Consider the following 14,098-nt stretch of genomic DNA (forward strand, 5'->3'; position numbering starts at 1 on the left):
AAATGACAACAAAAAAACCAGAACAAAACATAAGAGAATTGAACAAAAAGAGCGAATTTACTGCCTGAAAAAAGATACAAATATGACGACAACCCGCCAGAGTAAAACATGAGCCGACATTTATAGAGCTTGAGATTTGATTCTACCTCATTACATTCAGTGATAGTATACATTCTCACAGTTTCATTTTGGCTAATTGTCAGTTCTTCATTTCCTAATTTTATGCGCGTAACTCAACTCGCGTTGAAACAAATTGTGATCACTGCGAAAATAAGGCATCAGGGTTACTTAGGATGTCGGATTGAAGCCTCAAACTTTCGAGACAAGACTTAGTGCTGGTGAGGGTAGTTGTAATCCATTCGAATGTTGTCTCACTTTCCATTGGGGGAGGGGCTGGTGGTTGTTTCAGTTTTCAAGGCACCAAGTTTGGGGGGAGGGGGGGGAGTTGCTCGAAGGAGGATGCTTAATCGAGGTAAGACGGTATCCATAAGAAACCTGTATCATTCACCTGACGGTCTTGTCGCTGGGTTTAAAGCTTTCATCCGACATCACGAATTTAAAAGGGGAACTTAAACAACGAGGACGTCAAGGGCAACGCCACAAAACAATAGAACCAATGGGCAATAACAATAACTTTGTTCGTGCGTACAATGTAGTACATTTTGTTACATTTCTTTGCCATCCAATGCAAAACTGAACAACGTGAAATGAGCAAATTCAAGATTCTGTGTAGAAAGAGCACATGACGGTCCTTTCACTTGGATACAGTTGCTAACAAATTCATTTCCTTACCACGAATTAGTAAAGTAAATTTACATTTTCGTTTACATTTTCTTTGCCGTTGCCTTCGTGGTTGCTTAAGATCCCTAATAATTGTATAACTATGGGGCCCGGTTAATTGAAAGCAGATTAACATTTATCCAGGATTGAATTTTAAAAAAAAAAACAATTAAATACAAATTAGCAAGGTTTTATTTCTCTCGGATGTTTCAAAACTTTTCATGGTTAAGTTTTTTCGTGACAAATCAACATTAGCGAAAGTTCATCAACATCTTTTTTTATAGATTCTTAGAGACTGGATTTTAACTTGACTTTTATTCCTGGATAAGCTTAATCTTGCTTTGTTGACTGAGCTCTTAAGGTGGATGGCACCAGTTTTAACACGTTCCAACACTTATACTTTGACGGATCAATACTACAACTCTTTATCAGTTGATACAATAATATTGGTATCAAACAAATGCCTTATCATTGGTAAATAGGTTATGGTCATTTTCTCGGTAAAATATGTTAGCATGATTTAATAAAGAGTGGTAGTATTGATCCGTCCAATTATAAGTATTGGAAAGTGTTGGAAACCGGTGCCGGCCACCTTCAATATTTTTATTCTAGCTCCAAGAAAGCGCGTTTCTAAGAGTTTCTATTTGAAGTCAAAATCACGAAAAAGAGAAGCCTAATTGTGCTGAAATTGTTTTGGGTTAGAAATGTAATAATAAAGTGGTCAGAAGCAGCAAATGCACGAGTCAAAAATATTCTAAGTCTTTTGGCGGGAAAAAGTTTTCGCTTTTATATGGGTTGAAAAGAAAAACGCGCTTTTAAACGGGGTTTGATAACTAGTCATTTTGTAGGCTATGTCTTTTACACATTTTTGCCTTTGCTAAGAAAAAAAGCGCTGTGCTTTTGATGGGGGTGTTCTAGTATAAAGTCAAAAAAAAACTAAGTCTTTTGGCGGGAAAAATCCGTGCAGGTTTTACACGGATTTAGCCCTTCAAAAGCTAAGTTATATTTTGATTTTGTGCTAGACCCCGTGTTAAAAGCGCAGGACTTTTTTTCTTCTCGGCAACCTCTCCTAGGCAAAAAAAAGTAAAAGAGATAGCCTACAAAATGACTAGTTACCAGGCCCCTTTTAAAAGCGCGAGGTTTTTTTTTCATTTATTATTATAATGAATGCAAGTCAAATAAAGTAGAACAATAAAATACTTTTAAATTCTTTATTGACTAATTGATATAAAGTACAACTTACTTTTACTAATTAACTATTTAAGTAATTACTACTTAAAGTAGTAAAAAAATGTAAACCATTGATTATTAAGGTAAAATAAACTACTTTGGTTGACAAAAATATTGTGAAACCTATTACTGAAGTCAAAACTAAGTTTTTTGCTTTGAAATGTTGGCGGAAAACAAGCGTAAATCGGTTTCAACTAAATGCTAAGTTTTGATTCACAAAAAGTGTTCGAAATTTCTTAAAGTCAAATCACGGTTAAGGCAAGTTTGCAATTTTTCAGCCGCTTCGAAAGTGATTGAAAGCATGTCGTGAAATACAGCATTTGTGTAGAAATCAAACAGTACATAATAATTTTCTGAGTTTTCCAATTGCCTGCTGCCGACCTCCAAATACAAACACTGTATTTCACGAAATGTTTCAGCCAGTTTCAAAACGACGGAAAGATTACTAACATGTCTGACTAGAAAAGGTCTGAACAACCAAAACCGAAGCGAAATTGAAAAATATGAGTGCACGATGCAAGACTCGATTTTATTTTGAATGTACATAACATGTCTGGATTAGCTGCCAAAAAATAATAATAAATTGTATTCAAACGCATGAGTGTGTAATTTCATTCATTCAAGCATTTGCTGGAATTTCAAGATTTGAAATTTTGGATTTTTAATGAGAGACAATTGTTTAACTTAAAATCCACCGAAAGATAAATCAGGCTGGCCCCGGTTGTTCAAAGAGCAGATAACTTTATCCAGTGGATCCGTCGCTATCCAAGGGATAAAACGTATTCGTTGGAATACATTTTATCAGCTGAATAGGATTTATCCAGTAAATAAAGATACCTGCTCTTTGAACAACCGGGGCCTGTGCCGTGAAATTTTGCATCGTGCACTCATAAGAGAATCGGGAATGTTTTGTTCAAGAACGATCACTTAAAACAAAAAGTTCCATTATAAAAGGCATCTCACATTCTAGAATTCAAAGACTTGTTCAGTTCCAATTGTCATGAGATATAATGTTTCTTAGTCAGCTGAAATTATGTTCAAGATTGTTTTTGGTAAACACTTGCTGAAATCTTATCAATTTTGTTTCACTGATTTGTTGGAATTTGTCATCGGCCCTTTGTGATCTTTTTTCTAAAATTTATACAATTCAAAGACTTGTTCAGTTCCAATTGTCACGAAATCTAATGTTTCTAACTCAGCAAAATTACGCTTGAGATTGTTTTGGTGGACACTTGCTGAAATCTTATATTTTGTTTGAATAATTGTTGGAAATTGTTATAGACCTTATGCGCTTTTTATTAATTTTAGAATTCAATGCTTGTTGGAATTTGCCATCGACCCTTTGTGATTTTTTTCTAAAATTAACAATTCAAAGACTTCCTCAGTTCCAATTGTCATGAAATCTAACGTTTCTAATCAGAAAAATTATGTTTAAGATTGTTTTTGGTGGACATTTGTCAAAATGTTATATTTTGTTTGAATGTTTGTTGGAATTTGATACCGACCCTATTTTTTTTTTTTAATTTGAGGTAATTCAAGCAACTGTTATAATGGAACTTTCTTTTTCGTACAAGGGCTCGCTAAAACAGTACATTTTCTACCTTTAAATGTGTCCAAAAAGTTAATCGATGCCCAGTCTTTCTCTTGTCCTGCTTGCTTGTATATCCTTTCCGGCTTGCGGATGAAGCGATTTGTTCTTCACTCTTGTGTTTCAGTCCAACTTGAGATTGACAGCTAAAACAAAAGGAACTTGACATTAATTTCATGTAACGCCACAACAGCATCTGTAATGAACTAAATAATTTGGTTTGGAAAAGCACGTGACTAAAAGTGTACCTTGGTAACTATTTCTGCAATCGTAAAATTAATGCGGAATTACTTGCAATGTCGTTAATACAGTTAAGCCATTTTGTAGCGTCAAATAAATTATAGTCGCCTTTGATAAAAAAAAAAACGGGTAAAGAAGGGTTTTTTTAAAATGTTATAAATTTACTGACAAGGACAACTGGACAACTACATTTAGTTTGAAACGCTTAGTATTCTTGAATGTGAAAGGAAATAAAACCGAGATATTTGCTGAACGCCGGCCGGGTTTGTCGTAAAAAATATTCTTGGCTGCGAGTGTTGTTTTTCAACTTGTAAACTTGTTTGTCTTTTTTGCGTAATTTGCACGCGCGCACGACCTATGTTGTCATTGGTTACGAAGCAAAGTGGCACGATCTCATTAATAAAACATGAGGTTCCGAACCTATTTCTAGTGAATTTTGACCATTCTTTTCCAAGCAATTCCGAGGTGGTCTTGTGGTAAAAGCTCACGCCTTGAATAGAAGAACGACGGCCTTATCTCTGCCGTCGTTAATTTAAGTAGCTTTAGAGGGGCTTGGTTCAAGCCCCGATCCTCGAAAATCTTACTTTTTTCCTTTTTTCCCCCTTCCTTCAGCAGCAAATTTTTGAGGCGACATTCACGTCTTTCTGTACAATTTATTTATCAAAGGCATTTCTTTCTTTCTTTTTTTTTTTGTTAAAAGGAAAAACAACATTGCGCGAAGTCTAAGAGTAAATTAAAATGTCACAAACCTAAATACAAAGAAGTATAGGAAATAAACCCTTCTCCAAAATGGCGGCCGAAAATTCAAATAAGTTAAAATTTAAAACGTGTACCAGCACTGGAAAGAGCACTTTTACTTTAGTAACCCTGCAAAGTTTCAGCATATCAGGTGTAATATCAGCTGAGAAAATGTAAGTTGAAAAATGAAAAATTTACAGACGTTTGTATGACTGGGGGTATGACGTATACCCCCAGTCATACAAACGTCTGTAAATTAGTCAAATTTCATCTTACATTTCCTAAGCTGATATAACACCTAATATGCTGAAACTGTGCAAGGTTACTAAAGTAAACGTGCTCTTTCCAGTGCTGGCATCAGTTTTTCATTCAGTGCAATTTTAACTCATTCAAATCTGTTGCCGCCATTTTGGAGAAGGGTCTATTGTGATCACATCTCTTTTATAATTGCTTTCACTTAAGAAGAATCAAGGTGAAGTTGTTCCAAAGCCGATTACCTCCACAAATCCAATATTAAACGCTTTGGCAGCATATCCTTTCCCGTATTTTGAAAATATCTTTGCTATCAGTTCGAATAAGCAATCGCTTCCTTTTGCACTTCATCAAGTTTTAGTTTCTCGTCATTTCTGCTCTTCCAATACGAGAACATCAAAATCTCGATTCTTAGAAACGAAGATTTTTTTATCATCACTGACGAAAATAACAGTCAGTCAAAATCAACTTGTGACAAATGAATCAAGATTTAATTAGAGACGATCTCAAACTGTCCTAAAATTTATAGTATTGCCAATTAATGTAATTTGAAGCATTTTCAGTTTAATTCTATCCGAATTGTAACGACAAAACAGGCGGCTTCCTTGAAATTGAGTGTCACATGATTTCGTTTCTATGGTAAATCGTTTCGTTTGAAATCAAATAAAAGTCATATGCCTGGATCAAGATTGCAGTGTAACAAAAATGAAAGCCTTTATTTGGTCCAAATTATCATTTTTAAAAAATTGAGCTCCAAGACTACACAACTGCTACAAGCCTACTGAAGGTTCCTGTCAATCAATGGTTGCATTTTGAATGTGTTTCTTTCGTCACTATTACAATATTCTCTTTCCCAAAAAAAACTAATTCTTCCATCCAAACAAGTCTTGGCACTCAACTGCATAAATTCGACACCTTATTAGATACCACAGAATAGCGCAAATTGTTTACGGTGAATCAAAAGCCAGCCTGGTGTTCTAGCCTTGGAAAATCCTTTTCTCAATAGTAAATGGGCCGAATTTTCTGTGAGCCTTTTAAGATGTGGAGATATCAATCTATGCCACACGTCACTGAGATTGGTTTCATGACAAAAAGGAGGCTCGTTACACATTTATTAACCTGACAGAGGATTTTTTGAAATGAAAATTTCGTATAGCAGGCAAGCTAAGATTCCCTTCATACTCCGCCACCTTTCAATCCACGATCAAAGTTTATTTTTTCATTGGTTTCCAAGAAACAGCGTTGCCATAGCAACGATGAAGCATGGCCTTTCGTTTTAAATGTCGATGATCTCTAAATCAAGTCAGAATTATACAACAAACTGGTCAACTTATACAACTTGTAGGCGAACTTTAAAAAAATCTGTTAGAGCGCTTTCAAGTAAATCAACAATCAGTTTTTACTGGCTGAATTTTTTCCTCTTTTTTCCTCAATATTTTAAGAAAATCATTTTTCTATTCTAAAAAAATTATTTTGTCATAGGACAACATTCGAAACGTTCATTGAGCTTCTTAGCTGAATGCAATTTTAATGTATTTATGTTTGAAAACTGCTAAAATAAAACACAAGTCAATCAAACAGAACGTAATTTGAATAAATTGGAATATTTCTTACAGACCTAAAAATAGCGTGCCATTAAATCCGTAATAATTATTTTGACTTTCAAGAAGCTTTAGGCTTGAAATGAATTTCTGGTATAAGATAAGAAGGCTCAAACAAATTGAAATTTCCGCTGTTGTGGCGTAGTATAAACAAAATTAAAGCTTGCCTTCTATGAGAAATTTTGATTTCTTAAGATCCACTATCATGTCAGAAAAAAACTGCGCCAAACTTGATAGGTGCAAAACTCCACGTGACCTTATCAGCCATTGCTAAGAGACAATAATTTGGGATTTGTAAAGAGTGCATCAGTATGATCTCTGTATGTTAAGACTGAAATTTTAAATAACGATGATGGTTTGTTATAATGTTTGGTCCAAATAGAAAATTAGGCTATCAACTCCAAATACAAGATCGAAAAAAACTTTGCTCCATTTGCGGCCAAGGCTAGGTTAACGATATGATCAATTTGACACAGAGGGAAGATTTTCGTTTCGACACTTTCACTTTGGTCACTATTTTGCTTAAAATTTAAGAAAAAGAAGCAGAAGTAGACAATAACTGGCGCGAAATTGTTAAGTAAATACCTTAAAACTATGAAATAACTTGAATTATCAGGTCTTGGATAAAACTGTAGTAAAAATAGTGGCTGGAATGATTCGGATCATTAGCGTAAAAAACTACAGTCGGCTACCTATCTCCGATATCCGTTTATTTCGTTGCTTCAGTGGCGGATATAATCAATCTATCGTTTATTCTACTGAAATGTACTTTGTTGAAATAATAAAGAAATTCAGTCAGCCATTTTTGTTAAAAGAAATTTATCATCTGATATATCATTTAAAAGTTTTTACCTTTAAAGCATGTCCGTTCTTTCTCCAAATTCCAGCTTGTCTTGGATTCCATTCTTTCATTTCCCGTTCTCAGTATTTGCTGAATGATTTTCCTGGAATTCAACAAAAAATCAACTTAACGATTTTTGCAGCAAATGCTATGCTATTGGGATTTTAAACCGGCCAAAATATCTTTCTTAACTAAGCGTTAAACGGTGAAGTTGGAATTAAAATCAGCTACAATAAGGGTCTGTAACGGATGTTATTACTACAAAGACCTTGAGCCAGTTAAAAAGCTACTGTATTGCTTTTAGAACATAAACAAGCAAGAAATAACAAGAAAATCGAATAATATGACTACTTGAATTCAGCATACTGGTTATGACAATGAATGGACTGATCACTAAAGAAAAACTGTCTTGATGTTCAAACAAATTCTCCCAAGTAATGCTAGAAGAAAGATATGGTCAACAGAGAGGAGAATGTGCCTGTTGATGTCGGTCCTTAAAGGGAATCACCGCGGATTTCTTGTATGATGACAAAGTTCTTACCTTTGAAGTAATTCCAGCTTGTTTTCACGGTTTCTGTCTCCTCATGCTTACTTGCAATTTGCTGAATTAGCATTTCTGAAAATACAAATTATCATGTCGGTAATTGTGCAACACAAGCTTAATTTATGCGCCATACCAGTCAAATTACCAGCTTTCACTAACGCATTTATTCGGCGAAGGACAACAAAATTTAAAGTATCATGGAACAGCCTGTATGTTCATTAAACTTTTGGAGTAATATTATTAACAGTGTTCACTAACAACGAGGCCAAGTTTTAATTCATTTTGAGTAAAGTCGAGGAGTTTCAATCGATGTTTTTAGCGAGCAGCAAGCCAACGCACGTGTTAAGTCAGCAAATTATCCCTGGTTTGTTTATAGTGTCCACACAAACTTTAAGTAATTTTTGAAGAAAAGGACTTACCTTTAGCGTGTACTTCTTTCTATGCTTCAAGCCTTCGAATTTCGTCATTTTTCTTCGTTAAAGAGAACCGTCAAACCGCTCCTTTCCAACGGATTTCTTACAAGTCCGAGAACATCGTGTGAAGCTAGTTATGAATATGGATTAGAAACTAAAACCAATCACTGACAACGGCATTTGCCGCACCCGAAGAAAGAAACATTCTGCACGTGCTGGCAAAGTGCGCATGCACAATGCAAAAAAATTTTAAGGGGAAACATTATGGGACAGAGGCATTGTAAAAAATATCCAGTTAACACGCATCCGATGAAAAGGGTCACCGAAACTACAATTTTGTGAAAACCCATAGACGATTGTAATACGCATCAGGTCATATTTTACTCGGAGATTTGCGCGCGTTGGCTGTAGGAAGATTACAGCCACTCGCGCGCGTCGTTGGCTATAGTGATCCCGAATCTAGCAAGCGCGAGTGGAAAACGTCTTTCAATGTTACATTTTTCAGTGTGAACCTACCGGTTCTGGTTGGCCTCCGAGTTCTGACGCGCTGGAGAAAGAGAAATATTGTCCTGCACGTCGCGTCTCCGGCCTCCTCGGGGGTGGGGGGGGGGGGGGGGGAGGCGAACTCGGTGATGAGTAAGTGAATCTCTGATTACACATACGACGCACTGAATATAGACTGTTCCCAGTCCCCTATTTTTTCGTGGGATTTTCGAGACTCGTACGCTTCGGTCGAACTCCCACCATCAGTTTGTAAAGGGGAGCGCAACCTGGGGAGAGTGTGAAAACTGCCGACGGGGACCCTAGTCAGGGTACGTTGAGTGTGGAGGAGGTTTCCCGCCATCTCCCCACTTCCGGTCCCCTCGGTAGTTTAGGCAGTACGAGAGTCTAGAAAATCCCACGGAAAAAAAGGGGACTGTGAACAGTCCCTGCATACCACGTGTGATTCGCGCCTTGTTCCAGAAACCCACGGAGCCTTCTATTCTCCTACTCTCCTGATCTCGACTCGCGCGCGCGAAGCGATTTTCGCGCGTTCTCGTGCTATCCCTCCTTGCCCTGAGACTATACCGGCCAAGTCTACTGAACCTTGAAAGCAACGAGTGAATTGGACTCGACAGCTTGCTTTTGATCTTCGTTTACTTTCTCAGCTCACCAGGGAGTGACTGTCAAGATTCAGACAATTTCTTTCATCTCTTGACATACAAATGACAGACAACTAACACATTATCCAATTGGTTTCTTGATCGTCTTTTTGATAACGGCATATCACGCGGTCCGAAAAGTCTTGAAGAGGATTCTAGTGCGAAACAATCCCGTCTATGGTCGAACTCAACCAACATGGAAAAGCGAAATCGCTCGGTTACAGTCGCAATCGACTTTGGTACAACATTCTCCGGATTTGGGTTCGCCGAGGCGAATGTTCTAGGGGAAGCGGGTATCCAGGTTTTTCGTGGCTGGGGTCGTGGGCAGGGGTTTAGCTTCTACAAGACTCCAACTTGTGTTCTGCTGAATCCTGATGGAAGCTTTAGTAAGTTTGGTCACGCTGCTGTGGAAACGTACACCAAGCATCTGGCTAAGGGAAGTAACAAGGATTTCATTTATTTTGAAAGATTCAAGTTGGTTCTTTACAACACAAAGGTAAAGCAGGAACTCATGCTGTTTATTTCTCGCGCACGGGTGTATGCGTCTGCTGTATCGCGGCGTATTTGTCCCATTTTATTCTCGTTCCTAGCTGATACAAAATCCGTATTACCCCTTTCTCGAGCACGGAATCAAACAATCAAGCAGTCAACAGTTTTGAGTCTGTGGTTGAAATCCTAGAGTGTGACCATTCAAATGAAAGCTACTGAGCAGTACTTTCCTGTGGTGCTGTTTATTATGCTGCACAAGGAAGGCGATTCTAACTTTTGCGTCTGTGGCTGAAATCCTAAAGTGTGACCATTCAAATGAAAGCTACTGAGCATAACTTGCCTGTGGTTCTATTCAATACGTTGTTTTGTTCCACAATTGTTAAATATTTGTGAAGTTTTGAGCTTGAAACTCTCACAATGACGCCCGTAAGTTTGCTTTTGTGCAAAGTGAACACTTCCTGCAGATTGTGTGAACCGTAGAAAAAAGAGACCCTTTTTTTGTTTTGTCTTATGCATTATCTCAGATAATGTAAATATGCTATTAGCGAAAGAAAACATTTATCAAATAGAAAATGTAATGAATTTTCCGCCCGTTGTTTCTCTGCTGTTTATTGAGCCAACAATCATTTTTTCAATGTTTCTGCGGCCTGCACGAAACAAGTCCAAAATCCCTGCTAATTTTGCCGACGCGTACATTGTTAAATGGCATCAAATATTAATTAAATTTGTATATAGGAAAATTGATTCTTAATTGCTTTTAATCAAATCTGAAATCTATTCCTTGAATTGCCCAAAATTCTTTTAACCTAATAATAATTTAGCCTGTCTGTGAAAAATAATGACTAATTAGGAACATTTTTCCTTCGAAAAGACTTGTTTCATAGTTTATTGATGATGATTCGAGGCGTTAAAACATGACCCGAGGTCAAGTGATCAAAATGGAGTTGTTAACACCCTTACTCTGCTAATTAATCTGATCAGAGCGCTGAACGCAAAGTAAAGAAGTGTTTTCTTTATTTCTTCCAACAGAAAAATGGAAAGCGATTCTAGATTCACAGAAAAAACTGTTTAATCTGCTTTAATAATCGCTCCCAGTAGCTGTTATTGTCAAGTAGAAGCGCCTGTTAATATGCAGACCCCTGCTCACTTTCATTTGTATATATAAATAAGTGGTCACACTTCAGGATTCGAAAGTTTCAACAACTTGGTATACAGCGAAATAAACATTATATTACCAGAGCAACTGAGGTGTGCTAAGTTTTCCTAGCTGCACTCGATCAATTTTATGCCAGAATCACAAGTTACATCCGTTTTATAATTTGAACCGATTCTGCCTCTCTTTTTTTTAACTAGAAAAGGAAAAGACGATAACCACTTTCTTTACACCTGGAGTAAACCATAATCTCAGTGTTTAACGCAAGTTAAATGGTTTAAAAATTCCGTTAGTTTGTGTAATTCGCCAAAATATAGAAAACATCAGGAAAAGGCGGAGATCGCAGGCTCATTTTCCCAGGCGCAGTTTATAAAGGAGTGTTTGTTTTGTCTACAAACTAATATTGCTCCATTGTATGCACCCTTCAGGATCTTTCTAAAGACACAAGCTTAATGGCGTCAAACGGTGCAGTGGTAAAAGCCCTTGACTTGTTCTCAGTCTGCTTAGCTTTTCTCGGCGATAAGGCTATGGAATGCATCAACGCCAGTGGTCAGCGGGGCCAAACGTACGAATCACGTGATGTGCAATGGGTGGTGACAGTTCCCGCCATTTGGGAGCCGACTGCCAAGGAGTTTATGAGGGAGGCGGCTTACAAGGTATGTAAGCAAAACCGTGCAGATTTGAAATCCGTAATTTTTGGTGAGAATTGGGACGCTCTTTCTCTTTATCAAACCCTATTAACCTATTCAATAATAGACAAATGGCATATCCCCGCGGTTCGAACAGAGTCTTACTCATGTGCACATTTCCTATACAACCGTTAATTTGGGGACTAGCGTGTGTGACGACGTAGGAGACTGGAGGAATTTCCACTTGCGCACGCTTTCAAACCCACTGGCTGATCCCGTGTAAATCACTGGCTTGTAATGGTGACGTTACCGGTAAGATAGCAACAAACCAGATAAGAGATAAAGGTAACTTTTGTTCGTCTTAAGAGGGACGTCTTGGATCCCCCCCCCCCCCCTCCCCCCACAACCCAAAACAAACAAACAAACAAACAAACCAAAAAGAACCCTGTATCTTACACCGTTTTTTTTTCTTTCTGCAGGCGGGATTAGCGTCACCTGATGACCCGGATAAGCTTCTGATCGCCCTTGAACCTGAGGCAGCCTCGTTTTACTGCAGAACGCTACAAATGAAGGATTTCCTTGGGGAAACTGGAGACGAGTTGGTCAATGAGGGCCTTGCTTCATACATAGTCATTGACAACGGAGGTTTGAATTGTTTGTCGCCTTATTTTTACATGTATCTCGCATAAAACAAAGGATTGGTTTGTAACTTTTTTGTTAGATGTGCTACGCGCTTTTTTTTTTTATTTCGTTAGTTGTGATTGGCTAGGTATATTAACAATGGCTCGAGTTTTGCCAAAACGGTCTCTTACCAACAAACAATCATATATCGAAAAGAAAAACGTTGCAAGCGGAGTCAGTGTGGGGAAGAGCGTGCGCAACCAAGACTAGTTTATGCCTGTTTGGGCCAATTACCGGCAGAGCTCATCAAAAGCCAACATAAACAACAACTCCCAAGTTCTTTGGATAGTCGAAAATCACTCTTTCAATTATGCTGCACTGTTCGTTACACTGATTTCTGCGGAAGCCCAGAATACGAAAATAATGAGAAATGTCGCCTCCTTTCGCAATTTTGAGTCAAACGGCGCTGATACCCATTTCAACATTGTACATAATTTATAACTTTTACCTTGTGTCTAACCATAAAAGTTGTCGCACGCAAACATTGCGCGTCACAGATTTGTCCGGTTCTTAAGGTCCCTATTGCAGAATTCCCAACTAGGAAGAAACAGTATTACTAGGAATAGAGTTGTAACTTTGTTGAGGGCAAGACTTGGCCTTTAAAAACCTTCACCTTCGGAAGTTACGAGAAAACAAATCTAGCAAACTTTGAGTTTCAAATGCAAGCATTGTGTTTCGTTTCAGGGGGCACGTTGGACATAACAGTACATAAAATCCAGGAGGATAGCACGATCCGCGAGATCCACTGTCCAGCGGGTGGCCACCTGGGAGGCATGCACGTGGATAGGGAATTCCAGCGCATGCTCATTACGGTGTTCGGAGAGGACTTCATCAACAAGTTCCGAAGAGAGTTTCCGAACGACTGGCAGAAAATCATGAACGACTTTGAAATTCAGAAACGAGCTGAGGAAGGGGTGGACAGCGATGAAGTCAGCATTGTTTTGCCTTTTAACTTTGTAAATGCGTATTCTCACGAGGTTGGAAGCGACGAGAATATCAACGAACGACTCAAGGTGCATTACAAAAACAACGAAGTGAATGTCAGTAATGATTACTTAAGTTTAAGTCTTGAAGTAATCAGTCGCTTTTTCGAACCTGTTGTGCAAAAAACTGTGGACGTCATCAAATCACTTCTTAAGCAAGTCAGTGACGCTCATGTGAACACGATGTTTCTGGTCGGCGGTTTCTCTCAAGCGCTGCCTCTGAGGAAAGCTATTACCCAGGCCTTCCCGGACAAGAGAGTGCTAACCCCACGTGATGCCGAACTAGCAATCATCAAAGGAGCTGTGATGTTCGCACAAACGCCTGATCTACTTACAACACGCGTAATGGCCAAAACATACGGCATTGACATTAATGAAGTCTTCGACGCAAGCAAACACCCAGAGAACAAGAAAAGCGAAATTTGCGGCGTGAACTACTGCGAAGACATTTTCGACGTTCTGGTAGAAGAAGACGAACAGGTGAAAGTAGGAGAAAAGCGTTCGTTTTCCTTTTCTCCTGTTCATCCTGAGCAAACGTCTGCATCCTTGCGTTTCTTCAGCACGCACAACAAGAAAGCGCAATTTGTTACCGACCCCGGTGTGGTGGCCGAGAATGTAGCCTTTCAGATCATTAGCCCCGATGTTTCCAAAGGCCTGCACCGGAACATAGAGCTGAACGTTTATTTTGGCGGAACTGAGATTAAGGTTGCAGCTACTGACGTCACTTCCGGTAGTTCAGCCAAGGCTGCGCTAAGACTGGTGACGAAGAATCTGACATAGTGTCGTAAGAAAGA

The 14,098-nt window shown here is 38.4% G+C and overlaps 1 protein-coding gene and 1 long non-coding RNA gene across 2 annotated transcripts; one reads left to right on the forward strand and one right to left on the reverse strand.

The window, feature by feature from the left end:
• Positions 1-3,334: 3,334 nt before the first annotated feature.
• On the reverse strand, positions 3,335-8,468 carry LOC146449286 (uncharacterized). The gene is made up of 3 exons (XR_014860636.1): positions 7,812-8,468; positions 7,282-7,373; positions 3,335-3,744 (listed from the first exon to the last, which is right to left on the reverse strand). It is a non-coding gene; the product is annotated as an uncharacterized LOC146449286 (long non-coding RNA).
• A 516-nt stretch (positions 8,469-8,984) lies between these two features.
• Positions 8,985-14,092, forward strand: LOC146449287 (heat shock 70 kDa protein 12A-like). The gene is made up of 4 exons (XM_085101558.1): positions 8,985-9,865; positions 11,440-11,667; positions 12,120-12,285; positions 13,006-14,092. Exons 1-4 carry the CDS (start codon positions 9,566-9,568, stop codon positions 14,082-14,084), a joined length of 1,773 nt encoding a protein of 590 aa, XP_084957684.1. The 5' UTR covers positions 8,985-9,565; the 3' UTR covers positions 14,085-14,092.
• Positions 14,093-14,098: the final 6 nt, after the last annotated feature.

Source organism: Pavona decussata, unplaced genomic scaffold (assembly GCF_977016875.1).
Source record: "Pavona decussata unplaced genomic scaffold, jaPavDecu1.1 SCAFFOLD_602, whole genome shotgun sequence".
NCBI lineage: Eukaryota > Metazoa > Cnidaria > Anthozoa > Scleractinia > Agariciidae > Pavona > Pavona decussata.

What these genes read in the sequence shown, in the direction of transcription:
- LOC146449287 (XM_085101558.1), top strand. Translation starts at nt 9,566, where the DNA reads ATGGAAAAGCGAAATCGCTCGGTTACAGTCGCAATCGACTTTGGTACA. An exon ending in TGGTTCTTTACAACACAAAG is followed by an intron (nt 9,866 to 11,439) that starts GTAAAGCAGGAA and finishes TGCACCCTTCAG; the next exon opens with GATCTTTCTAAAGACACAAG. An exon ending in TGAGGGAGGCGGCTTACAAG is followed by an intron (nt 11,668 to 12,119) that starts GTATGTAAGCAA and finishes TTCTTTCTGCAG; the next exon opens with GCGGGATTAGCGTCACCTGA.